At 43.6% G+C, this 27347-nt stretch overlaps 1 protein-coding gene across 2 annotated transcripts in view; it reads left to right on the plus strand.

Annotated features, from left to right (window-relative positions):
- The first annotated feature begins 7491 nt into the window (after positions 1 to 7491).
- The window catches only part of STK25 (serine/threonine kinase 25), a 38277-nt gene continuing 18421 nt past the window's right edge, over positions 7492 to 27347 (plus strand). For both annotated transcript variants that reach the window (XM_078876194.1, XM_078876195.1), the window contains exon 1: positions 7492 to 7880. In XM_078876194.1, coding sequence (XP_078732320.1) covers positions 7860 to 7880 — 21 coding nt within the window. In that variant the 5' untranslated portion in view covers positions 7492 to 7859. The remainder of the gene's footprint in view (positions 7881 to 27347) is intronic.

The raw sequence follows: 27347 nt of genomic DNA on the forward strand, positions 1-27347 counted from the left end.
TCTGTGAGGATGGCCGGAGTTTGCGTGACGGTTTATGCTCTGTGGATCAGCAGCAAGGTATTGTGGTTCATTTGCAGCAACCACTTTGTGTGTGCAATGAACGCGACCTCAATATATTCATCTTCTTGGTTCTTTCGGTAAAGTCACGTAGAAGGGAAATAATAAAACAATAAAAATAAAACGTAATAAAATACAATTCTCACGACGTTTCGGTCACAACGCAAGACGCTGTCTTTCCGACAGACCTGTTCTTCACCTGAGGACGGCTGCTTGCGTTGTGGCCGAAACGTCGTGAGAATTGTATTCTATTAAGTTTTATTTTTATTATTTCCCTTCTACGTGACTTTACCGAAAGAACCAAGAAGATGAATCCCTGCAGTCACGAAAGCTTTAAATCGAAACTCAATATATTCGTTGAGCAATCGGAAGCCAATGCAGCTCGGCGAGCACTGGACGGACACGGTTCGGACCTTGCGGTACCCGTCACGACACGTGCCAGAGACATTGGTGTCATCAAGAGGAATGTAAACAGGTCACTAATTCGTATTCATGAAAAAGTTTTTTTTTTAATGAGCCTGCATGCAGCCCTGACTTGGAATGTACATTGTGTTAGTCATTTGTTTATTAGATTTAATATGGCACTTGGGTCACGTTAAGCTATATACTGTGCCTAAACGTTGACGGCTTTACGAATACGTACCCAATTACAGTCAGTGCCGTATGAAGCTAGTGCGGGGCCTGCAGCATATGTTATAGAGTGGCCCTAAATTTTAAAAAAAGACGTAAATATTAAAACACACATTTTTTACTTGCATAGTAAAGTAATTTTATTTTTTCATTTTCTATACAGCCAGATAATACGACAAATCGCTAGCCTTAAACACCCAGTCATTCATAAAAGTTGAAGGCAGGATAGTACTATAGTAATAGAGCAAGTGCAGAATCACTGAACCGGAATTGATAGCTTGAAAGCGTTTAGCGCGGGGCCCTTGAAAGTGCGGGGCCTGTAGCATTTGTAGCTATTTTTTGCGACTAGGATAATCCGGCACCGATGACAGTACTTAATTGATTACATATTTAGAATACTGAAGTATCCCATGACACTGCGCAATTCGGAGAAGATTTTGCATGTGAAAAACAACCAAGGAATATTCACATATCAGAATAAAATGTGCACACTTGTATGAAATTAAATACGTAGTGCATTGTATACACGCAAATTGTATGCAGTCGGGGTTTAAGAAGGCTAAATGAAATCGGTGAAGAAGGGATGATTAAATATATGTATCCCACATTAAAACATAAACTATATCAATATAACGTGGGGAATACTGTCTGACAGCGGGGGCAGCAGGGAAGAACGAGAAAGCTCCTGTTGTGTGAAGACGGCGAATGAAAGGTCTGGAGATCATTACCTTCGCTCACCCAAAAAAAAAAATCTTCCCTGAGTCTCAAGATCATTTTTCACGAGGGCCCTGCTAAGTTTTCGAGGTAGGGGGGTGAATTTAACACGTAGTCTTTCGCGACCAATATCATCCATAATATAAGTTTGGGGTTGGAGCGCGTAAATATATAGATGTGTCGTTAAACCCACCACCACCGACACAGACAACTAGTAAGGTATGTCACGTAAACAGAACATGCTAATTCTTCAGCAATTGCATGATTTTGACCAATACCGATAAAAACAAATTGTACTGGTAAGGAACCTCCTGGTTACACCAGCCCACAGGGGATTATTGTGTCCGTCCATCCGTCGTGCATCCAAAAATGGGAGGGGTGGGGCTGGGTGGAGAGGGGAGGGTGGGGAGGGGCTGGGTGGGGAGGGGCTGGGTGGGGAGGGGAGAGTGGGGAGGGGCTGGGTGGGGAGGGGAGGGTGGGGAGGGGGTGGGAGGGTGGGGTGGGGAGGGGCTGGGTTGGGAGGGGAGGGTGGGGAGGGGCTGGGTGGGGAGGGTGGGGAGGGGCTGGGTGGGGAGGGTGGGGCTGGGTGGGGGGTGGGAGGGGTGGGGCTGGGTGGGGAGGGGCTGGTCACCCCGTGGTGCCCTTATAAAACTCAACGTTTAACTTACTCACGCCGGCTTGTGCCCGCCCTCACAGTCGGCCATATTTGCGGAATATACCACGCCGCCGTTGACCCTGGCCATTGACCGAGCAACCCAACGTTCCTCCCAGCTCCCTCCGCAGGAATGTGTTATCTGTGGAGGGGGGAAACAGAGGACCGGGAAGAAACCCATGCAGAACAGGGAGTGAACATGCAAACTTTAACAACAGAACAATGCCCGAGTCAGGATTTTGAACCCAAGGATGTTCTTGCTGAGGTTTCAAGTGTCACCACTGCGCCACCCAGGCTGGTCATGGAACCACATTAGGGAACGAGAGAAGGACCGTTACAAGCAAGATATCGGATTTACGCAGCGTCCAGTTCGTCGGCATCTTTAAGACGTGTTTGGTTTAACACGTAGCAGGCTTTCGCGACCAATATTAATCACAATAAAGGTTTTTTGGATTAGATCGCGTAAGTATAAATGTGTCGAAAACCTCCACCACCCAACACAGGCAATTAGTAAAGGGATTTGTCACGTAAACAAAACGCCAAAAAAAATCAAAATTGTTAATGTTATGGATTTACTCTCCAACACACCGGTGGGCTGAAGTAGTAACTATTTGACGTTTTGTTTCACGTGACAAATCCCTTACTGATTGACCGTGTCGGGTGGTGGAGGGGTTCGACACATTTATACTGACGCGATCTCACCCAAAAACCCTTATTATGAACACATTCCTGCGGAGGGAGCTGGTAGGAACGTTGGGTTGCTCGGTCAATGGGCAGGGTCAACGGCGGCGTGGTGTATTCCGCAAATATGCCCGACTGTGAGGGCAGGCACAAGCCGGCGTGAGTAGGTTAAACGTTGAGTTTTATAAGGGCACCACGGGGTGACCAGCCCCTCCCCACCCAGCCCCACCCCTCCCACCCAGACCCACCCTCCTCACCCAGCCCCTCCCCACCCTCCCCACCCAGCCCCTCCCCACCCAGCCCCTCCCTCCCCATCCTCCCCACCCAGCCCCTTCCCACCCTCCCCACCCAGCCCCTCCCTGCATAACGGACGGACGGACACAATAATCTCCTGTGGGCTGGTGTAACCAGGAGGTTCTTACTAGTAAAACGTGTTTACTTTGTTGAGAGGCACTCGTTCACAGAAGTTAAAACGATGGGACTGGACTTGGTACAGGGTCAGGGACTCTAGCAAGGCTGAAAACCCTCAGGATTATGTCTGCCGCTATGAGTCACAACGACACCAATCGTGTTACCTGTCACTGCTTCGGGCACAAGTCATTCCAACATGAGGGTAAATTTGTTTATAAAGTACTAGCTTTCCTACCCGGCTTCGCCCGGGACTTGGATTCACCACGGCCGGCCGCATTTGTCTCGCCAGTGGCGATGTTCACACACCACACCAGTTACTCGTTTGAGGCTGAGTCGACCTAGGAGAGACCCAGGACCGGTTCGAATAATCGTCACCGGTGGTGGCCGTGAGCGGGAATCGAACTCGGGTCGCCGGGTTCGTAGCGCGGCGCGCTACCCGCTACACTACAATGCGTTACGCTTCCACATGCGATGGTCACGTGACAGATGTGACGTCACAGCTCACTTGCCGTGCAGAAAATAAATGCATTATTGAGCTCCCCCCCCCCCCCAAAAAAAACAAAAGTGTATTTTTATAATTTGTGCGTGGTGTACAGTCTGGAAAGTACCCACATGGCAAATTTCCAGTTTGTTGCATGTCGGGAAGTACACTAAACATTTTGAACAGACACACATATTCACAACTTTTTCTTTTATATATATGGAGATGTGTTATTTTTTCAATGTACGTACAGCCTTTTGACGATCTATTGCTGCTTTAAGGCCTCCCTCAACACCTTGTCGGTAAAAACTTTATTTGGAGCTTTCGTGACTGCAGGAATTACTCTTTGGTTCTGTCGGTAAAGTCACGTAGAAAGAAAAAAATTATTAAATGATAGCATGCGACGTTTCGATTGCAACACAAAGCAATCATCATCATCATCAGGTACAAATGAAAGAGAAAACAAACCTGACCACGCTGGTCAGTGCTGGTTGTTACTTCATGTTGAACTTCTTTACGTAACCAACCATACTAATCGGAGGTGCGGGTTGGTGATGGGATGGAACCGGAGCCATGAACGGAAATCAAACTCGGGTCACTGGGTTAGTGGCACAGTGCGTTAACCAAATGGGCCCACCGGTTCGCGATTATTATTTTTATTTAACAAAAAATGTCAAAGGGGCCGTCCATAAATGACGTCACGCGATTTTGGACGATTTTGACCCCCCCCCCCTCTTCGTCACGCGGCGTCACAAAAAGTCAGACCCCCCCCTCAAATATGACGTCACAAAGCTTCCCCTCCCCCAAAATAAAACATGCTTCAAATCGCTTTAAACGATTGTCATTGTAGTGCGTATTTAATGTGGCGCTGCACTCTGATGTTGTAGGAGACAACATTTATTAAAAAGTATCTTTAATTAAGTAGAACGTGTTGTCTATATTTATTTAAAGTTGCGCATTTTGATGTGATGTCACACTTCTCAACCCCCCCCCCCCCTCCCTCGTTACACATCGTCACAAATGTCTGACCCCCCCCCCAGGTGCGTGACGTCATTTATGGACGGCCCCAAAGCAATATCCTGCTCAGATGAGCACTGAGGCTCATCTGAGTAGATCAATCACTCTCCAATACGTGGTAATGTATTCGTTTTGTCGCCGCTGGTGGGATGATAGGCTGTCAACCCCTATAAGGATTTGAACTCACAACCTTTTGAACTCTAAGAAGTGGCAATTGTGGATAAAGTACACTACGCTAAAACTCTTAATTTATTCGTACCATACAATATGGCTCAGTTTACATTAATATCCCATAACATTAAACGATTAAACGCCAAAGAACATAAAATCGTTGTTGCGTGTGCGCAATGGTAAATCTTGGTGAATGTTTACCATTAAAATAGACCCAGGTGACCGCTACACTGCCCACTGTTATGGTTATGTATTTTAAATTATGCATCTTTATGCGTCAGTCATAACGGAGCGCTTGCTCATGTCAGTGGCAGATGAATTAGGACCGTGCCTATAAAAGTGATTGATAGGAGTCATCTCAGGCCATTGTTTCAATGCATAATTTTAATAATGGATATGTAGTACTTCATTTGCAGTCCTTAATCACAGGCCTTGGTGGCACTAATCCCCAGGAACAGACATGGTACGGCAATATCTGTCACACATCTTTATCAACTCGATCATCTCAATCACAAATTGACGCTGTCGATCCTTTGTGACAAATTCACTTGCATTTTACATGTGTGTTCATTGTCTGTTTAGGGGCCGTCCATAAATGACGTCACGCACCTGGGGGGGGGGGGTCAGACATTTGTGACGATGTGTGACGAGGGGGGAGGGGGGGGAGTTTGAGAAATGTGACGTCACATAAAAATGCGCAACTTTAAAAAATATAGAAAACACGTTCTACCTAATTAAATATACTTTTCAATAAATGGTTTCTCCTACAACATCAGAGTGCAGCGCCACATTAAATACGCACTACAATGACAATAGTTTAAAGCGATTTGAAGCATGTTTATATTTGGAGGGGGGGGGGGCAGAGCTTTGTGACGTCATATTTGAGGGGGGGTCTCAATTTTTGTGACGCCGTGTGACTAAAGGGGGGGGGGGGGTCATAAATCGTCCAAAATCGCGTGACGTCATTTATGTACGGCCCCTTACATATTACTGCAATGGCCACCCTATACGGTATGCTTGTTTCTGCAACTTAATTTGTTAATTGTGCTATGATCAGTTTAAAATGAATCTGTCCCGAGTCTACGTACACTACAGAAATTTGTATTTAACACTGATTTGTGTGCGTGAAATATTTAATATTTCTCATGACATCGGTTGATTTTTTCTTCTGATTTATGTGCTTTGTTTTGCCTTGCCTCTTGTCACTCTGTTGACCCGGGTCAATCACTCTTGCAAATGAGTCACGATTCTGGTCTCTTCGAATTCTCACCGATAAAACCAAATAAACGTGGAAACTTGAAACGTGGGTTTTCATGGGAAGGGGAAGACATGGCCAAATCCACGCAACCCAGTTAAAGTCTGGCTCAATATCTTCCTCTTTCACACATTCCTGCGGAGGGAGCTGGTAGGAACGTTGGGTTGCTCGGTCAATGGCCAGGGTCAACGGCGGCGTGGTGTATTCCACAAATATGCCCGACTGTGAGGGCGGGCACAAGCCGGCGTGAGTAGGTTAAACGTTCAGTTTTATAAGGGCACCACGGGGTGACCAGCCCCTCCCCACCCATCCACCCACCACCCAGCCCCACCCCCTCTCCACCCTCCCCACCCAGCCGCTCCCTGCACGACGGACGGACGGACACAATAATCCACTGTGGGCTGGTGGAACCAGTGGGTTCCTACCAATATAAACCCTCGCTGTGACTTTATTCTCTTTAAAATGCACAATATACCGTATGCACAGAAACAGGCATATTGGTAAATCTACAGCTGGATGAGGGCCTCCTCCAACACTGTGAATGGGGCCACGCGGGTTGAGCGACTTCATGGGCAAAGATTCATCCAAGCAGTGGATTCATTGAAGATTGTGGCCTGTGAATCATCACTTGCATTCGTTTTATCTCTACCATGTGCTGTCTCTCCTATACCAATGGTACTGCCTCATCTGTACATATCGTACATAGTGTACTGCCTCGTATCGCTTCTCATTCGTACTGACTGCCTTACTTGCACTGCGTATCGTCTGTGTTGTCTCAGCTGTGTACGATCTCGTATGCAGCTGATATGTACTGTAGCTACTTTCTGTACTGCTTCGCTTGTAGTCTCGTCTACGACGTTATCGTGTACCGTGTCCTGTCCCTCGTGTCATCATGTACTGTGTCTCGTGTCTCCTGTGTGCCATCGTGTACTGCATCGTCTGTACTCTGTGCTGTTTCGTGTACTCTGTGATGTGTAGTCTGTGCTCTGTGCCTTCTTGTCTGTACTGTGCTGTCTCGTGTGCACTCTGTGCTCTCGTCTGTACAACACTGACTCATTCGCGATGTTTCCGTCACTCTCATTCCCTCCCTTGCGAGGTGGGGTCGTTAATAAGCTATTTGCATAACATTTGCAAGAACCTTAAGTAATCGATTCCAAAGCAAAGCGACGATTCGTCAACACGTGCCATGTAACGACTCTGCGTCATGCACCACACACCGCATTCGTCACCCAACGATTCAACACGTGTGTCGTAACGTTTGCGGGAATCGATTACCGCCGTCGTTCCTGAATCGACAACGAATCGATTCACCCCCTTCCCTCTCTGGCCCCGCCTCGTGGGCCGGGTGACGCCGTCGCCGCCGCCGCACTACTTTTCCTCTCCCTCGCACGCGCGCTCGCGCAGGGCTACACATCACCGCCGTCGCGCCGCGCCCGCGCGCTCCGCCCCGCGACCCGGCGGATGAATCTATCATGGCGCCGCGTCGCGGTCGTGTTTTGCGGTAGAGGGCGAAGTTTGTCGACTAAAAAGCTTCTCGCTCTGCGCGCTCGCGACTAATTAACGCGGCGCCGACATCCAGGGACCTTCTCCCCCTCGCCCACGGACGTCTACGTCCTCTCGTCCGACGCCCGTCAGAGGGCCGCCGACGCGACTAGGCCTCCGCCTCGCACCGCTCCTCGGCTAGAAGCCCTGCCGGCCTCCCCCTCGCCTCGTCCCGCTGAGCGAGCCAGGCCGCGCCGGTTTGCTACCTCCCCGCCCCCGCGGGGCCCGGGGGTTTGGTTTGCCAAGCCATGGCGCACCTAAACGTACAGGTAACGGAGCCTAAACACCTCGAGCGAAGGGGGATGGTGTGGTAGTCGATTTGGCGATATTAATCGTCGTCTCTATCTTATGTTAGACGTGGTGTGACTTTATGGGGCGGACCCCTCATAGATGTGGAATCCCCTGTGTAGTGTGGGCGAGTGCATGTTCTCCTGTGACTGTGACTATTGCGTGTGTTGATGTGTTGCTGCTCCTCGTTGTATTCTGAGTGTTTTCGTGCCTTGCGAGTGTTTTTGTGTGTAGGGGAGTGCGTGTGTATTCGGTCGTGTGCGAGGGCGTTCGTGTAAACCTCTATGGCTCTCTCCCCGAAGTGTAAGTTTTCGTCCGGGTCTTTACAAGTGTGTCTTTGTGTTCGTCGGTCTCAATGGGATTTCTTCTTGGTCTTATTAAGTGCTTTCACACACTCGCCCCTACAATCGAAAACGTGAAACGGAGGTGGCGGGGGGTGTCTTTACCGTCTATCTGCATGTGTGTATGCGGAGTGGTAGGGTAGTGGTTAACGCACTGCACTACGAACCCGGCCACCGGAGTTTGATTCCCGCACGAGGCCCTCATCAACGGCGAATACCTGCAACTGTTCAATGTTTCTCACGACGTAGCCTTAAATGGGTATCTGATGCGGCGTGTAAACATCAATATTGGGGACACAAAGGCGGTCGAGCGTGGACTGGCCACCACCCCACTCGTGTGTCGTGCAGGCTTTAATAGGAGCTTGCTAAAAACCACTGCCCAAATGTTTGAAAAGCCTTCCAGGGGGTGGGGGGTACACGACTACATTTATATGCGTTTGTCTCGTGTCTGTGTTTTGGTTTTCCTTCGCTCACACGCGGTCATTATTTTCTTGGTAAATCCGAACGTGAATGCCCCTCCTGGGTTAGCTTCTCTCCGTAAATGCAGCGTTTGCGTAATACAATATCAGTACAGTATTTGGCGGCGTATACGCTGTGCACACAGTAAAAAATATCAGCCCGCTCAGAAAGCAGGAAGTGTAAATGGCACACGCACACACTCAAACGAGTGCAATATGGCTAGTCTTCAGTAAAGGTGCCAGATTTTTTTTCCAGCGGCAGGTTCAACAAAATGGCATGGAGTGTTCAGTATCAACGCAAGCTCAAATGGAATGGTAGCTTGAAATCTGGTTTTGCTGCTACAGTTTTGTCGGTATAAAATGGCCCTTGGTTTGTGTTTGGCTGTATCAGGTTTCCCACTCATTGGCTGACTTTCGACATGCCGTCTTGGATCAAATGCATGAACATTTGGGTTCTTAAATCTGATTTGTGTTATTTTCTTTGAACCTAACTACGTGACGTTACCGAAAGACCAAAATAATATATATGGGGTCTTTTCCGGGATAGCCTTTAGCAAAATCTCAACTGCCCAATAATTTTCTCGTTCTTTTGCAACATGGATACGAATGCGACACCGTGTTTGCCAACTAAATAACTCGTCGTTGGTGCATTGATATACTATAAACCTGCACTGCTTAAGGGCATGCAACTCTTAGTTGTGACACGCTTGTGACGCTGGCTGATGGCTGCTGAGATGAAAGTAGAAAAAAGTCGTTGAATTGTTAGGCTTGCCTAATCGCTGGAAACGAGTCCTGCGTATTGCTGCAGTTGCGTCACGCTGTTCGGTTGCCTGGAATGTTGTGTACAGTACATAATTGTCGTGCGGGAACAACGCAAAAGGCCAAACGAATACTACCGTGCTGGAGTTTGTGATGCAACTTGAGCGCGTATAAACATGTGCCTTGTCGTGGCCTGCGTAATAACTTGAAACATTCCTCTCGGATTAATCTGTTTATTTACCGATCCCGGTTTGTAATGTAGGATGGGTGTTTCTCGGTCATAAGTGGTTTTATCGATGATTCATCTCGGCGTTTTTTTTCTATGGCTTAAAAGTCACATGTTCGGCGTAATAGCCTACACCCAGAACTCGCATTCTGTACGCCAATTAGTCACCTGGCCTAAAGCTTGTTCCCATGTTCCATCCAGTAAGACCACCACGGCGTCTAATACGCACCGTAATTATGTGTGTGAACGATCATCATTGGATGGCATCATGTTGGCCTAACTCCCTTTTAGATTGCTGTTGTTGTTTTGCGTTGTGACCTCTCTGAATAATTATTGTTCGTCTTTACTGAGTTAATGTACCGTTTTGCTAAGGACTTACATGCTCCTCCTTGAGGTGGTCATAATTGGCAACGTTTTGAAGAAATATCTTTCATATTGTTGGATAGTAACACAATTATAATACAAAAAGGATTACTGTACGTTTGTGTTATTACTTTACTTGCCTTCATCCAGCAGTAGATTGATAATGGATGATTAATTATCAAATGTCGAATATTAAAATGAACCCACGGCATAGATATACAGTGTCAGATTGTTAGTACTACAGCTATGTGACCTTGACTAATCTCAAGGCATTGGATTTATGTCTCCACCATGAAAATGTAGTCAGCATTTTATGTTTTATATTTAATGTAAGTGCGCAGCACGCTGTGAAATTATAAACACATTTGGCTTCCCACAGGTTTGTCATTCAAGACAAATATATTCTCAAATAGACTGTTATGGCAACTGGTGAAAATACAATTACGTTCTCATATGTGAAATTGTATACAGCACATAATTTATCACCTTATTTTACCCTTTTCTTTTGAAACGTAGATGGGATTAAACGTTTCCCAAATTGAATATGTATTCTAAGGTGGGTGTGTGGATGCTATTTTGTCAAGCTTATGGTTAAGCTGCGTTTTTTTTGCTATCTTCCCCCATCACAACTTTTGTACGGGACGCAAGTCCACACAACACTGTGGTCAATAGAACACGTTCCGCTGTATCAGAAACGATTTGCCACCACGGCAACATTTACGGCGTTGGACGCAGAGCGGTTATTGGTTGTGAACGAGTCTATGGGGTGAATGCAGTGCATTGTTTAACAAGTGAAGCACAGTGTACAACTTTACTTTTGAATTGAGGCTCGCTAATATTGCTATAGTCGTGCTGGGGTTAAAGGATGGCATTTATGGGTGATTCGGATCCAGAATTGTTGTGCTACACAAAACATCGTCCCCCACACCTGTGCTGCACTATTGAGAGGTTGTGACTTCACCAGATGGTTTAAATTATTCTTGCAGTGCTCCACGTTATGCTTGGACATTTTTTTTTCACTTGCCAGGACACCTCTTATAACTCATGGATGTACAACTTGTGTAGAGTTTTACGAGTAACTACGTAGATATGTAATTGCACAATCGTGTGATTGAGTAAAGACTGAGGGAATACAGTGCACACAAATCTTCACGTAGGAAAGCTTAATGGCCCAAATAGTTATCGTTTTTGTGTGACAAATATGATTTTGGCATCCAAATTGTTTACAGATACATTATTTAATGTATAATATGTGTAAGTAAAAGTGTTTTAAGCTTCTAAATATGTTCACGTTACATTAATGTCTGGCTTTGGCTCAATGCTAGCAGTAAAACTTCTACACTTGCAAATGTAGATCACCATAATAGATTGTGAGTTTTAAGTGTACCTTTTTAATCTTCAGTCAACAACTACTTTCCTGAGAAATTGCACTAAAATGCTTCGATTAGGGTTGGAATTGATTGTGGGGAAATAAAACATTGGACATTATCTTTACCAGTCCCTCTTATCACCGACATGCATTGGTTCTTAATGTCTTCACTTGTCATTTCCCTTGATCCAAATGGTGAGGTTTGTCCTTGTAACAAATTAGTACATGGTAGAAATTCACATTTGTTGGACAGCGGGTGATTCTTTATGGTGTGTGTGATGGGAATTGTTTTATGCTGAGGAGGTGCAGACCTGCCTATGGTTTCGTTTATTTCACGAAGGTACAAGTAAATTTCGATTTAAAGCTTTCGTGACTGCAGGGATTCATATTCTTGGTTCTTTCGGTAAAGTCACGTAGAAGGGAAATAATAAAATAATCAAACAAATTCTCACGACGTTTCGATTGCAACACAAGCAATCATCAGCTGTGAAAACCACAGCAAGAAAATGTGTAAACAGTGGTGGTTTTTTAAAATGTTCTTGCTGTGGTTTTCACACCTGATGATGATTGCTTGTGTTGCAATCGAAACGTCGTGATAATTTTATTTTTTATATTTTTATTATTTTATTGTTTCCCTTCTACGTGACTTTACCGAAAGAACCAAGAATAAGGAACAAGTAGTCTGGTTCTGTGGTCTGCTAACTTCACGCTGGTATGCACACCCAAATTGCTAATTATCGTAAATTTTTCACATGCCTCCAAATTAGCTCGCGCTCTTATATAACACAATGATTTTGAAGGCACCTGCACATACCAGTCTCTTCGTGAATAATTCTCCTTTACGCGTCTCTGGTGTAGTTCAATGTGATTTCATGCTACAAAGAGCCGGAGACCACTGGTTGGCATTGACCAGAAGTAATTGACAGATACAGAAATCCCCTGGATATGTTCTATTTTATTTAAAGCATTGTATTGTAGAACACGGCCATTGTAGAACATGACAATATTGTACATTTGTTGTAGTCGCCAGTAACAACCTAACCAAATACGTGAGTTTGTGGGTGAAATGGGGAACATGATTGCAGCTTTGTTTTTGGGCCACCTTTTGCAGCACTTGTGTGTTGTAAAACTCCGTACACACTGTGACCAACAGAATCATGCAAACGATTCAATCTAGATTTGAAGTTTGTATTTAATTGTCTTCATAATATGATTCTACACGTGACACTTGAACATCAAAGGGTGATGTCTACTAAATGGCGAATGCTTAAGCAGCACACTTCTGATGCCTTGCTGCTTGTGATGACAATCTGATGCCCGTGCCATCTTGCAAGTGGTTCTAAACAATACAGCACTGGTGTATTCGTGACATAAGTTTACACTAAACTGCCACACAACAGCTGGTGCTGATGGAAAATATTTACAAGACACTAAATGGGTGATTTAATACGCAATTGTTTTGGTTGTAAACTTCGCTATATTTAGTGTAGACCTTTGAGAAGTGATTTGTGAGTAGTTTTACATAAAATCATCGGCAGACATGATCTGTCCTCTGCTGGGCAAGGGGCTCTCTGTCTGCCTTTTCCAGCTCTCTCGCGATGCAGCAATCCACGTGTAGCTCCTGCTGCATGAGCTGATCTCATCAATCCGTTGCCACCGTGGGATGTCCTCTCAGGCGCTTCCCTTCCTTTGGCTGCCACTTTGTCCTTGGGCTCGACCGCTGGCCATAATCCATTTCTAACTAACTTTCCTGCAGAAGCCCACATTTTTCAGCTTGTGTGTATTCTCTGTTGTGTTCTTCTTTTTTTGTCTGGCAGTGTCATTAATTCCTAGCATGTATTTCTCAGCTTTCTTGCATTTTTTGTTAATTATATTTCCAAACTTGTCATTTTCAAATTTCGGTAAATTTTCTGAATTTAATGACCGTGTTGCTGATACATGTGTCATTGCAGATATATAAGTTAATCCTAAAGATAATTGGGAATCGAATACTGGAACATTGATAAGACTAGCAACCACATTAGCAAGCCATGTTTAGGAAATGTCTCTATTATCGACCACATGCATACTATAACATTGTAGACAAAAACTAAATATCAAACTAACATTATGACCATTGTTTTTCAACCATGAAAGGGCATTTAACTCTTGAAATTGACAGTTATCCAAGATTTTGATTTAAAGCTTTCATGACTGCAGGGATTCGAAAGAACCAAGAATATAGTTATCCAACATGTTAAAAAGGTTTAATAAAAAAAACATTTTTACTATCATTTAAGAGCTACACACTAAGATTGATTGAAGAAAGTCTCAAAATACACAGAAGGGTAGCCGGAGAAGGAGAGATACTAACACCAAGGTTATTCAGTGACGTTGGAAGATTCAATTGGAGAAAATAATGGGGTGGTGTGACCATGGCTCAGCAGTTGCACATTATTCGACTCTTTTGCAGAGGCTCAAATCTCGCAGGCCGCCCTCGCTGTACGTGTGTATTAGCCAACAATTGCCCCGTCCGCTTCACAGTTGTACGTTAAAGATACCTCGATGTAATTTTTTAAAAGTGCAGGTTATTGTGTGCAGGCGTCATGGTCCAAATTTGCTAATTACTCAATTGGGATTACACGTAGCAATACCGCCCTCCTACTGTCAAACTGCTACAGATTGTGAGCCTTTGTGATGAGCTGTATAAGAATGGTGTGAATACCAAATGTACTCGATTATTATCGGTGAATATAATGAACATAAATTGTGAAAATAATACCACGTTAGGTTTACGTATGAAATACATATTATGGTAGCCAATGATAATACACCACATAAACATTCATTCATGTAATAAAGAAGGCTTTAACGTTGTATGAGCAAAACAAAAGTCACCAACAAGATATATGATTAATAACTGAATTGCATCAGATTATGTATGTTGGATGTAAGGTGAACTTCTTTTGCACCTTAGCCAACCATGCTAATCGGAGTATGTATATCTAGGACAATTATTAAAGGCAGACCATGACGAAAATTATGAAAACAAGAGAAAGATGAGTGTAGATTGAAGTACTTCTAGAAAACCAAAGTTATTGAATGAATGGCAACATAACAATGTTCCTGCAGAAGAATTTTGAAACTATTGTTTTGATTGTTTTTGAGCCATTGTAGATGTGTTTTTACGCTGGTTGCAATCCAGATTTGTAAAAAGTGGATGCGATATCCTGTTTGAATGAGCATTGGTGAGTTGCTCATGTCCTGTTTACTTGCCCTGAGTCAGTGGTATACATTCTGCATTCCTAGCACGTTGGTGAGTTTATTCATAGGACAATCACTGTTTTACTTCCCCACAAAGTGGTGGTACTCGTTTTATCGACCCCACGAAGGGATTGAGCCGTGTCAGCCCCCAACCGGGATTTGAACTTAAAATCTTTAGATTACGAGCCGCGCTCACTCTTTCGTTGAGCCACCTGGTCAAATACACATTAGCCTCTTCACAATCTTTACTTCTATAAAGCGAGTGTCTTCACTCCGTCCATTATTAAGAAATTGACATTCCTGTTTTGTTACATAGATACCAGCGCTTCAGCATGAAATATATTCCGATTCGTTTGCGGTGTCCAGAAAGCACTATTTATTGCGCCTTTGTTTTGTAGGCCATTCACGTGTGTGCTTGCCCGCATATTTTAAAGGGGGCTTGTTGGGTTACATTATTTATTTGAGCATGGGTTAAGTACACATTCTGTCTGCACCATGGTGAGAACTGAGAGTTCTCTCTCTGGTCGAGAAGCCGTGGATAGCCAGACTTTTTCAGCAGGGCAGGCTTGACTGGGTGTCCCCTGTAGGCCTGGCCCCTAAGCTAGTAGTGTATGTGTGAACACATTTCTTGAATGTACAAATAACAGTGGGAGTTGCCTCGGAGCGAGCGGATGTGTGAAGGCTGCACAGCATGCACCTGCGAATGTTTTTGAAGACATTTTCTGCCAAAACACAACACTTTGGGACACATGGTGTTCATTGGTATTTGCAGCTTGAAAAAAAAACTGAATGAGAGAGCAAAGTTCACTGAACGATCATGAAAGTAACGCAAAATTGGCAACATAATAAAGAATTTGTAAGTCAAAGGTGCATTTTCTTGAAACTGAGTAAGAGTAGTCCTTTTGAAATGATGATGAATTGATTCGGTGATTAATTTTAACTGTAAATCACAATCTACCTGCATTAAATAGGGTTGCAATGAGTGATATTTTTCAATTCATACTCGTGGCGATACAATTTAGCACAGTGATGAAAACGATTCTCAAATTGAAGCATGGCCATGAATTGTGACCGGCCTTGTATAGATGCACCTTCGATTAGCACGGTTGCCTACGTATGGTGCGAAATAATGTCTACATGCATAGCGAGAGGGGGATTGCATTCTTACGATCATGTTCATTAGATTACCTTATTTTTGGTTAATGTGGTAAGAATCTTACATTTTACCTTGCAGAAGTTAGTACATTAATAAAATGTTAATGCTTTTATTGACAAGTTGGCTTCTTTATATCGAACCCTATTAAATATTTTTTTGACTCAGAATTTTGTTTTCATGTTAAATTGGAGTATTTATGGAAGACAAACTACAACATTTTACATATTCTTTGGGTCTTTCGGTAAAGTCACCTTGATAGGTTGAAAGACAATAACAAAAAACTACGACGTTTCTATCACAACACAAGCAAACGCCGTAGTTTTTTGTTATTATTTTTCAACCTATCTAAGTGACTTTACCGAAAGACCCAACGAATATGAATTCCTGCAGTCACGAAAGCTTTAAGTCAAGCAAGATACAACATTTTACCTTTACAATTCTGTTTTAGTGTATGCAGTGCATGAAGGTGACATTACTCAGCTTTTCAAAAAAAGTTTTTATCGTTTTCAGTTAAGGATGTAACACAAATCTCACTTTGCATAACACTGTAGTTTTATATGGGGTTCAAGGTACCCAGCAGCTTGGTAAAACTAGTGTGGGCAACATAAACAATTAAGACACTCCTAATGTACTATCTTCATTGCTTACACTTGTGTTTTGAGCCACTGAAACACCCGCTACCATGCCTTAAAGTAATCTGCAAGTAGTACCGCTTATCGCAGACTCAGACGTTTATAGACCATAAACAAGACAGCACCTGGTGATATTGGTCTAGACATTGCCCTAATATGGTAGCCATGTGGCTGCTTTAACGTAACACATTGGCCATTCTCAGTCAGACAGTGGTTAACAATGCGCTCTGGGGGTGCATCGGCAATGATTTTCACGTACGCTCATTTCAATTCTTGTTGTTACACTTCCGCTTCTGCCCAAATGACCCAGAAATGGGCCTGATCTCTCTCATCCGATCTTAGGAAGCTAAGCGGGAAGTTGCCTGGAGAGTGATTGGATGGGCAAACACCGTGCACAAAACAGGTGTTGTAGGCTGCTGCAGGTCTACGTTGGCATCAGGGGGCAGTGCAGAACAAACACATTGTTTAATTGTACTATGCCCCTATGTCTTAGTCCCCACCCCCCGACCGCATTCACCAACCCGCATTGATCGACATGGCAAAGTATGGCCAAATAACCTCAACCCGCAAAGCATGTAGTGGCCTTCATCCAGCAGTGGATTTACAAACAGGCATATACTTGTAGTTTTACTAAATGTATTAAGTCGTAGCATCATGCGAAGTAGAGTATTTTGTAATTATGGTGTTGAGCGTGTTAATATACTGTATTCGCACTATGGAATCTTATATAATTGCATACGCTATCAGCGATCGTGATATTTCCTTTCAAGATGCTTATAAATGAAACCCGTTTAGCAGAAGTTGTTTAGTCGGAAATATTCGTAAGTGTATGTTACAAAGGCATTACTTTGGTTGCTGATGCGTCATTGAAGCATTTGTTGAAGTGTATTTTTATTATTTTATTTTCTAGTACTTAAAAACAAAGCAAAACCAGTTTGTATCCCATCTATGTACGTTGAACTTCTTTCACACCGTTCACACCATACTTAGCCAACCGTGTTAATCAGAGGTGTGGGGAAATTGACAACAAACTCAACACAAAAATCCGTTTCTAAAGAATTTCGTTTTCAATGTAGATTTAAAAGTGCATAACTCCAGTGGCTTTCTCATCGGAAGGAAGAGTGTTCCAGACGGCCGCAGAAGCTCAAAATGGTTTTCTTATTTGTGTAAAGATAACAGCTAAAAGAAGCTTAATTGGTAAGGGGTTTCCCATGCCATATTTTACATATATCGAGAGAAAACGTTTCATGTGGAATTTAGATAATCTCTTGGTGTACCTAGCAGGAAACATTGGTGCGTATTAATGTTTTGATGTGTAATAAGATTATAAGAAATGTGTACACACACACCATGAGCAAGTTCTGTTCTTGCCCAAGTGATGAACACATGCCCATTGTAAATAAAAAATACGCCGTTAACATTTGGTGATTTAAATGTGCTCCTTTTGAAGTGCGTTCTTTTAATGAGCCATTATCCTGTATGTACTGTTGGACACTTACATTCCAAGTAAGCAAGACGGGGTTTCCCAGTTGTTTTTAACACTATCAATGATTATTCTAAATAGTTAGTCAGCCATATGTATTGCACATAATGTTGGCTTATTATAGAGTTGTTTTAAAAACAAATATGCACACCGATGTCACCGTTAAAACTATATGCTGACTAAAGTGTATAGATTAACATCTCAGCTATCAAATGTGGGTTTGTTAGGCACGTTTAGTAGCAGCTGCACTAAAATAGACCTATCTTGGTTCACTATAGGCTACTGTTTCATCCACTCTTCAAAGCAGCACACATCTCCTAGCTTTAGCCACTTGCTTTTCAGAGGGTTTCCCACATTGTGCTCGCTGATGTTGCTCACTGATGTTACTCACGCCATTGGTCAGTGTCTGCCCTAAGAGGTGGGAATGGTGGAGAAGTGCCCTTTGAAGTTGGTGTGAAAAAGAACTTCATACGGACATGGGAAATTACCGCACTTAAGTGCTGATTAACCCTTCATGGTGACTTCCTGCTTTGTTCCTGACTTTGATGCATTGGGAAACATTGATATTTGTATTGTACACACCAATCAAATCGTTGACAATGTGGTAAATATAAAACTAAACTTACAGGGTAACTAATAAATGTAAACAAGCAATATGTCTTTAAAGGGCTATATTTTTTGCATAATTTGAAACAACCAAGTGAGTCAATCACGCTTTCTGTGTGACTTGTTGTTCTGGCATAACCCTCATAACCCTCAATGAAACTGAATGTGAGCTGTTGGTTAGGCATACTGTGTAGTATGTAGGGTGACCGAGATAAATTGTCCATAAGAAAGTAGGATAGTGTTGTGCACGAGCCGATGGACGTTGCAAATTAAGTTACATTCTGTAGTTAGCAGGATGCAGCAGTGGCTAGAAGATAAGCTTGTCGCCACCCCTACAACCATGCCTAGACTTGGGACGGCGGGGATCTGGTGGGTGTGAAACATCGCCATGCATTTCCTGTGGTTAGTAGCCAGTCGCAGTTTCCGCCCTTAGATTTGGTGCCGTTGTGATAGCAAGCTCAAGAGGAGACGGGTGTTTTGTCATCAACACCCCGCTTGAACACAAGACACTATCCGCTCCATGTGACCGCAGATGGCCTCCGACCTCGAAGTTTTGATCGTGCTGTGTTCTGGTGTCAGATGTACGCGTCGCGTGTTTGTTGATGCGCACCTAAGAATAAAAGGGGGGCCCATGCAAGCATGCGCACGCCACGTAGAACACAAATAGAACGCACGGCAAGTCCGCACACTGCACGCAACGCTTCGCACTCACCAGAGACACGTGCGTGACACACCACCCACGCCTTGCTTGCCCTGTGCTCATGAGAAAGTGTTTTTTTTTCTTCCCAAATGTTCTTTTTCATGGGCCGTAACTATTGGAGGGGCTCTTATGTTAACCTTTTACCATCCTTAACAAGTTTAAAGAAATGCCAGTAAATAACTTGCGTCGCTTCATTTTGTCCGAAAGTCAACACCGCCTTTCCATAAAGCCCTTGTGGCAGCTTCCACAGCCACAGATGCACACTTTAGTGTCGTAAGCTCAAGTGCGCGCATTCGTTTTGTTTTCTAAAAAAGTTTCACGGGAACGCAGGCACTTCCTATTTGGTATATTTCCACCTACGCATCTTTCGGAGGACCTCTATAGCCACCACAGCAAAGAGTTCAAGTCTACGTTGGATATTTGTGGGATCGCATTTTCTCTGCAGATGAGCATCGTAGTTGTTTAAACAGTAGAGAAACATGCCGTTTTTTTCACGTAGAAATCGGCGATGACCAAAGGCAGCTTTTTTTTAACAGTGGACGAGTACACGGCTACAATCCGTTCACTTGGGGCCATTATTTCTTCGACGATGATGCTTTTTATGCCTTTGTTGGCGGCACTCGTGTGGCTTGGCAGATGCAAGTCCTCCCCCCATACAGTGTTTCCAGCCTTTCTGTGCACCAGGGGTGTGGCAGCATAGTGAGTGAAGTAGAAAGCCCATGAAGGAATAAGTATGCATAGGGCTCAGGCTTGGCATGGAATACCTTGGCTTGCTGCCAGTATTTGATGTGAATAAGCGTTTCATTTGGATGACTTAAATACAGTGCGATGTAAATGTAACGTATTTTCCACATTTTAGTGAATTAATGTTTCAGGTTTTGTTTAAACAAAAAAAATACCTCTTCGCTGCGTGTTGACATGCCCCACGCGGACAATTCTCAAGCCAAGGCTTACCGCTCAGGTGGGTCACGTGCATGTAATACAAGGGGTTTATTGGGAAGAGAAAAAAACAAACACTGGGGAAATCGGGCGTGCAGAAAACCATAAGATCGCCGTATCAGCGTAATGTCACCTTTGGTAAGGAAGGCACCTTTCATCAGCAGTCTGGATAAAACGAAGGTTATGCTTTAAGTGCATTTGCGCCAACTCCTGACTTGGCTGTATTGTAGTTTTTTTGTTCCACTTGTTTAGGCCTGATTGGTTGCATGTTGTTGCGTAGCCATGCGTCCTGGAAGCTCGTGTCCTGAAGCCCGGTGGTGATTTTGCTTACTCCGGTACGATGCGGTCCTCTTGAGATCAAAATGCCGCATCGTGTGGGAACTCTTCCGCGCTCATGTTTAGCATCCGAAGGGTATGACTCGTGCAAAGGGTGCATCCAGTGATGCATTCTAAATACAGTAATACCTTGATATACGAAGTCGATGCGTTCCTGAAGCTTTGTTCCTATATTGCAACTTCGTATGCACTATTGAAACTTTTATAACAGTACTATGAGGATGCCGTTCCCAGCCTTCGACAATTTAGATTGAAAGTGGTATTTTATTTATACTGTACAGTGTTAAAATATTAAAACTGACATAACTAAAAGAAGCATTGAATAAGCTATTTTATTCTTATTTTTATTGCACCGTAGATCAGCAGCGTTATTATTTATTCATTTTAGTGTATTCTTTTAATTTAATTTCAGCTTTCTGTGTGAAATAATGGGGGGGGGGGGGGGTGGAATCCGGAGTTCGTAATTCCGTAGCTTTGTTTATCCGAATATACGCATATCGAGGTTTTGTGTTTTTAAGTCCTGATTGAGGTTAGTGTGGCTGGTAGCCTTCACTCAGAGGGAGGTCGCTCCTTTTTTTCTAGCTGCCACCGAGGGTCTGGAACTCCACTCACCTCAAGCTTCCGTGATGTTAACTCTCTGCTCCTTGTTATAAGTCCAGACTTGAGAGACCTCCCGCCCCACCGTCCCCCTCTGCCTATAAATGGTCTGTGTCTCTTTCTAAAATATACGCCAACTGTTTCTGTACAACGTCTTGAGATGAGCAGCTGCATATAGGGCAGGGGGGGTCCACATGCGACTCTTGAAGGGACCCACCCACCGTCCCGTATTCCCCCACGCAGTGCATTGGCGGCCCTTGAAATATTCTGTTTTACCAAGTTCTAAAAAAATGCCTGCCCTTGTTTTGTTTGGTTTGCCGACCTCCGATGTAGAGTACTATATGAGTACACGTGACATGGCGCTGATAATAGGAAGGTGGTAATTACACTCGCGAGAGCTGGATCCAACATTGTAAAGAACTTGGGAACCTCCAACGCAAAACCCCACCTTGTTCGAGTTGAAGCTTGGAATGCGGCAGGTCCTGTGTGTACATTCGTGAATACGTAAGTGAGTGTTTTCCTGAATTCCCTTCCTGGCGTTCTCTCTCCCCCCCCCTCCTTTTAGCCTCTCCCTCCACCACCACCTCCCCAAGTTTTTTTGTTCCTCGCTTCCCCGCCCCCAACAACCCCCCCTTTACTTGCCTGGCCCTCTCTCTCTCACACACACTAGTCGATTACATCATACCTCCGTGAAGACGATGGTTATTCACCCCGTGGGCGGCGGCTACCATGGCAGCCCACGTCATGTTTGCAGCAAGTGCAGGCTCTGGGAAGTTTAATCCTCTTGCTTCCGATGGACTAGACCCTAAACAATCCCCCTAGGGTTCAAACAGCTGTGTGTTTGTGTTTATGGAGAAAATGCTTCCACCCCCCATGTGTGTGTTTATTTTCTTTGTAATACTCTTGCCATCATACCTGCTTCTTCATAATCAACGTTTTTGGGTTTAGATCGCGTTATTTATAAATGTGTCGTAACCCTCCACCACCCGACACGGCCAATCAGTAAAAATGTGTCACGTTGACAAAAGACAAATAGTTCACTGCTTTAGCCCACCGGTGTGTTGAAGCCACAACATTTACAATTTGAGTACGACGTTTCGCTGGTAATTGCATCCAGCATCATCGGGCAATTCGCCAGAATGGTGAGGCACTGCTGTGTCTCCCGTTCTTATATAGAGCAGCAGCAGGGTGACGTCATCATTAACTCATTAACTCATCAGGTGCAAAGATTCAAGGGGGGAGTGATTGTAATTATATACTAGATTAGTAATCAGGCTATTGTTACGATGCGAGTTGTAGATTAGTAATCATTTGGAATGTGTTTTATTGTGATTATGCTACATTAGTAATCAGTTAATGTTTGTTTCCCTTATAAGGAATTGTAATGTATCTTATTTAATAATACGCTTCCAGGCCGCACTAAGCCTGTAGCTGTCTGAGCGATTAAAGTTATTTCTGTTTCTTTCAATTTCAATGGATTCTCTAATTAGTCTTTGCCAGTAGTAACTAGTTTTACACAACACTTCCACGTTGTCAAAATCAATTGAGTGTCCCTGTTGGCATGCATGTTCTGCCACTGCCGACAGTTGTGTTTGTGATAGTTTAATATTTCTCTGGTGTTCTTTTAGTCTTACACTAACGTTACGCCCTGTCTGTCCAATATAGCATCTGCCACATACACAATTAATCCGATATACACCTTCTGTTGATAATTTAGGTAATTCGTCTTTAGTGCACGTTACTAGTTGTTGAATTTTGTGTACTGTACCAAATCTTACTGTAATGTTTTGCTTTTGCAAAACACGGGCTAATTTGTCAGTTACTCCTGAGATAAATGGTATTTTTATTGTTTTAATAATCTGATCGCTTTCAGCAGTGTTGCTTTGCGATCGTGATTTGGCTTTTAGTGCTCTGTTAATTTGAGCATTATTGTAGCCATTCTGTCTTAGTGCTTCTTTAACATGTTTAATCTCTCTCACTAGACTTTCACCATCTGACACTGTTTTAGCCCGATGTATGAGCGTCTTGATAAGAGAGGATTTCTGAGCTGGGTGATGATGTGAATCTGCATTCAGATAGGCAGTAAGATTTGGTACAGTACACAAAATTCAACAACTAGTAACGTGCACTAAAGACGAATTACCTAAATTATCAACAGAAGGTGTATATCGGATTAATTGTGTATGTGGCAGATGCTATATTGGACAGACAGGGCGTAACGTTAGTGTAAGACTAAAAAAACACCAGAAAAATATTAAACTATCACAAACACAACTGTCGGCAGTGGCAGAAGATGCATGCCAATAGGGACACTCAATTGATTTTGACAACGTGGAAGTGTTGTGTAAAACTAGTTACTACTGGCAAAGACTAATTAGAGAATCGATTGAAATTGAGAGAAACAGAAATAACTTTAATCGCTCAGACAGCTACAGGCTTAGTGCGGCCTGGAAGCGTATTATTAAATAAGATACATTACAATTCCTTATAAGGGAAACAAACATTAACTGATTACTAATGTAGCATAATCACAATAAAACACATTCCAAATGATTACTAATCTACAACTCGCATCGTAACAATAGCCTGATTACTAATCTAGTATATAGTTACAATCACTCCCCCCTTGAATCTTTGCACCTGATGAGTTAATGAGTTAATGATGACGTCACCCTGCTGCTGCTCTATATAAGAACGGGAGACACAGCAGAGCCTCACCATTCTGGCGAATTGCCCGATGATGCTGGATGCAATTACCAGCGAAACGTCGTACTCAAATTGTAAATGTTGTGGCTTCAACACACCGGTGGGCTAAAGCAGTGAACTATTTGTCTTTTGTCAACGTGACACATTTTTACTGATTGGCCGTGTCGGGTGGTGGAGGGTTACGACACATTTATAAATAACGCGATCTAAACCCAAAAAGTTGATTATGAATAACATTGGTCGCGAAAGCCTACGTGTTAAACATACCTGCTTCTGTTACAATCCCATATTTGTAACTTTCTTTTGTGTACTATCAATGGGAGGACAGATGCTGGTGTGGTATTTTTATTCGTATTATTTATAGAAGCAAACTTGTTTGCTGAAGTGCTAATCGCACTGTAATTTCCCATAACAACAGTGTGTTTGTGTGTGTGTGGTTTTTTTCCCCCTTGGCAAACTGACACCACCACCACAGTCAAATAGCAATAACCAGCTGTGAACTGATGGCCACAATGGTTGCAAGGGGGGGGGGGGGCTCTTTGGAGTGTTGAACACTTGAGCACATGTGGGGGCATTAGACAAAATGACACCAAATTTCTCTTTGAAATTATATTTGCAAGTGCATACATTGTTGTCCATTGTGTGGGAGCAAGATTTAGTTATCCTTGGCCAACACAAGTGTATTGTTTACAATCTCCAGGTTGTTGACTTAGGTACGTTTTCCCCCTATGTTATTTAATTCTTGACATATACATGAAGGTCACAAAACAACCAGTGCTGCCAGGCCATGATTAAGGCAAACTGTTTGTGATGACGTGTGTGTGTGTATGTACAGTCTGTGAAACTCACAATGGAATAAATATGCAATGACCCCATGCATTTTAGATCAGCCCACAAGCAAGTCGGCAGATTTTTTTTTTCATTTATAATTTTTCTCACCGTGCTCGCAACACCCTTCGGGCAGTTTTCGTTCGAACGTTCAGCAAGCAGTCAGACCTGTTCTGACGTCCAAGGCATTTGGTGGATATGGCTATGGCAGTGTGGAAGGGTGATTTAAAAGGTGGTTTTTAGCATTGGAACACAATGTTTTGCCTGTTTGTACTTCTAAAATGTGGGAAGACATATTAACATTTCCCGCCTCCAATGTTAACATTTTTTCATGTGCGGCTGCATTTAAGTGCTTGACTGAGTCACAGACGAGGGTAAACTATATAGCGTCGTAATTGGTACTTGGAAGTTAATTGTGGTGTACTCGGCTTTTAAAAGAGCACAACAGAACACCCTTCTCATGCTATCGGTTTGATGTTGTTGTTGTGCTGTTTTTGGGTTTATTACAGCATGTTGTTTAGTATGACATTTGGCTCTTACGTGTCAAAGGTAATACAATTGTGATTTGAACTATTTGGCATTCTGCCACGTAGGCAGTGATGCACAAGCACAAACAACAAATACAGGTTTTTTTATTTGCGTTAGATCGTGTAAATACAAATGTGTTGTTAGACCCAGCACCACACCCGACACAGCCAATTAGTAAGGTTTGTCACGTAAACAGAACATGAGAATTCGTCACGAGTACAGCACATCGGTGTGTTGGAGAAAATCCCCAACTTTTATAATCGGAGTACGACGTTTTGCCAGTAATTACATCTAGCTTCATCAGGCCGACAGCCAGATTTGTGTCCGCTTGATGATGCTAGTTGTCATTACTGGTGAAACGTCGTACACAGATTGTAAATGTTGGGGATTTTCTCCCAACACACCAGTGTGCTGTACGAGTAACGAATTGGCCACGTTCTGTGTAATTGACTAATCTTACTAACTAGCATTTTGCCCGTCCAAGGACGGGTGTATTACAGTAATTCTGAAACTTGCAAGCCAAAAGCAGACCGCGACGTGATATTCATTGCATTAGTGCTTGTGCAACTTGTAAGGCCGCGGTGACACAGACCTATTTCATTTAAAGGTTATAATCCCTTGTTCATCGTGACGTCCTTTTTACTTCGATGTCTCAATAGCGTGACGGAGATTGCGTGACGTGAGGGTTCTTGCCTTTGTCGTGAGGGTTGTAAGTTGACGCCGAGGAGGGGGGAGGAGGCTCCTAGCCCCCCCATGTGGAGTGACGTCAGCCGCTAATTATTATGAATGGGAGGGGGTGGGTGTCCATTTGGAGGACGTCATCTTATAATGATTATTAATGAGGGGGGCTGTTCGATGTGGAGTGACGTCACTTGCTCATGATTATTAATGAGGGGGGGGGACCATGTGTAGGATGTAACCTGATAATTGTTTTTTTACCCTTCTATCTGGCAACAAAACTGACACCTTTTTTACAAGGAGTCATGTTTACATAGACCACAATACCTGCAGCCATAATGCAAACAAAAACATAACTCTGATAATGTATGCACTGTCCTTGAAGTTGATTGGTCCACACCCGAGACAGCTTTCCTTAGAGCCTAGTCTCACATGGGTTGGACCAGATGACGCCAAAAGGCGTACTGGCAAATGAGAGGATGTAACCTGTTCATGATTATTCATGAGAGGGGCTGGTCGGTGTGGATTGACGTCACTTACGCATTATTATTAGTGGGGGGGGAGAGTACTCCATATTGAGTGACGTCACCCGCTCATGATTTTTAATGAGGGTGGGTGTCCCATTTGGAGGACGTCACCTGCTCATGAATATTAATGAGGGGGGCTGATCGATATGGAGTGACGTCACGAGCGTTTCGGACAGACATTCCTGGGTGATTATCGTAGGTATTGGCTGTGTCGGGTGGTGGCGAGTTTAACTCCACATTTATATTTACACGATCGAACCCAAAAAACCTCTATTATGGATATTGGTCGAAAGCCGTACACGTTAACAAAAAACTCAACACATTCATCAATCACCACTGCCTTCAAAGGAAAAAATATATTTCATCGGCAAAGTTTCCGGCACTTTCCCTGTTACATTGCAATCTCTGGCCTGTATGTGACACTAGCCTCGTACATCCGGCCAAAGAGCTCTGCACCCAAAAAACGTTCATAAAAACCACGGGAGAGGTTCATGAACATTTATTGATGTGTAGTTCCAAGTTCGGTTTTCAGGTGAAGGTTAATGCCTTTCCGCTAAATAGATAAGTCCTGTGGGAGGAGGGACCTGCAAGGAAGAGATGTTTGTACAATGTTACTTGACCGTTTTACTTTGAACTGTATCAAAACAGCTTCTCAACCTGATGGGTTATAAAGTCACATGTTTGAATTGGCTGATCATTAATAGGCCAGTACTGCTTGGGGATAGAGTCAGACTGGATGGTGTTGGTTCATTCCTGCAAAGCCTGGCAATAAAGCCAACTATGCCATAAAAGTCTCATAGAAGCCGAGCCAACAGGTCGCCTTCGATACTTCTGTTTTCTCGTCAAAACCACCAACGTGAAAGGCATCAACGTGTGCAACCCGCTTGCATGTCCTTCACGCGTAATTTACTTTTTACACGAGACCCAAGCGTGCCGATTTCAATAGGTTCACAAAAATGAATAGCTGGGAGCT

The sequence above is a fragment of the Lampetra fluviatilis genome, chromosome 43, assembly GCF_964198595.1.
Source record: "Lampetra fluviatilis chromosome 43, kcLamFluv1.1, whole genome shotgun sequence".
Classification (NCBI taxonomy): domain Eukaryota; kingdom Metazoa; phylum Chordata; class Hyperoartia; order Petromyzontiformes; family Petromyzontidae; genus Lampetra; species Lampetra fluviatilis.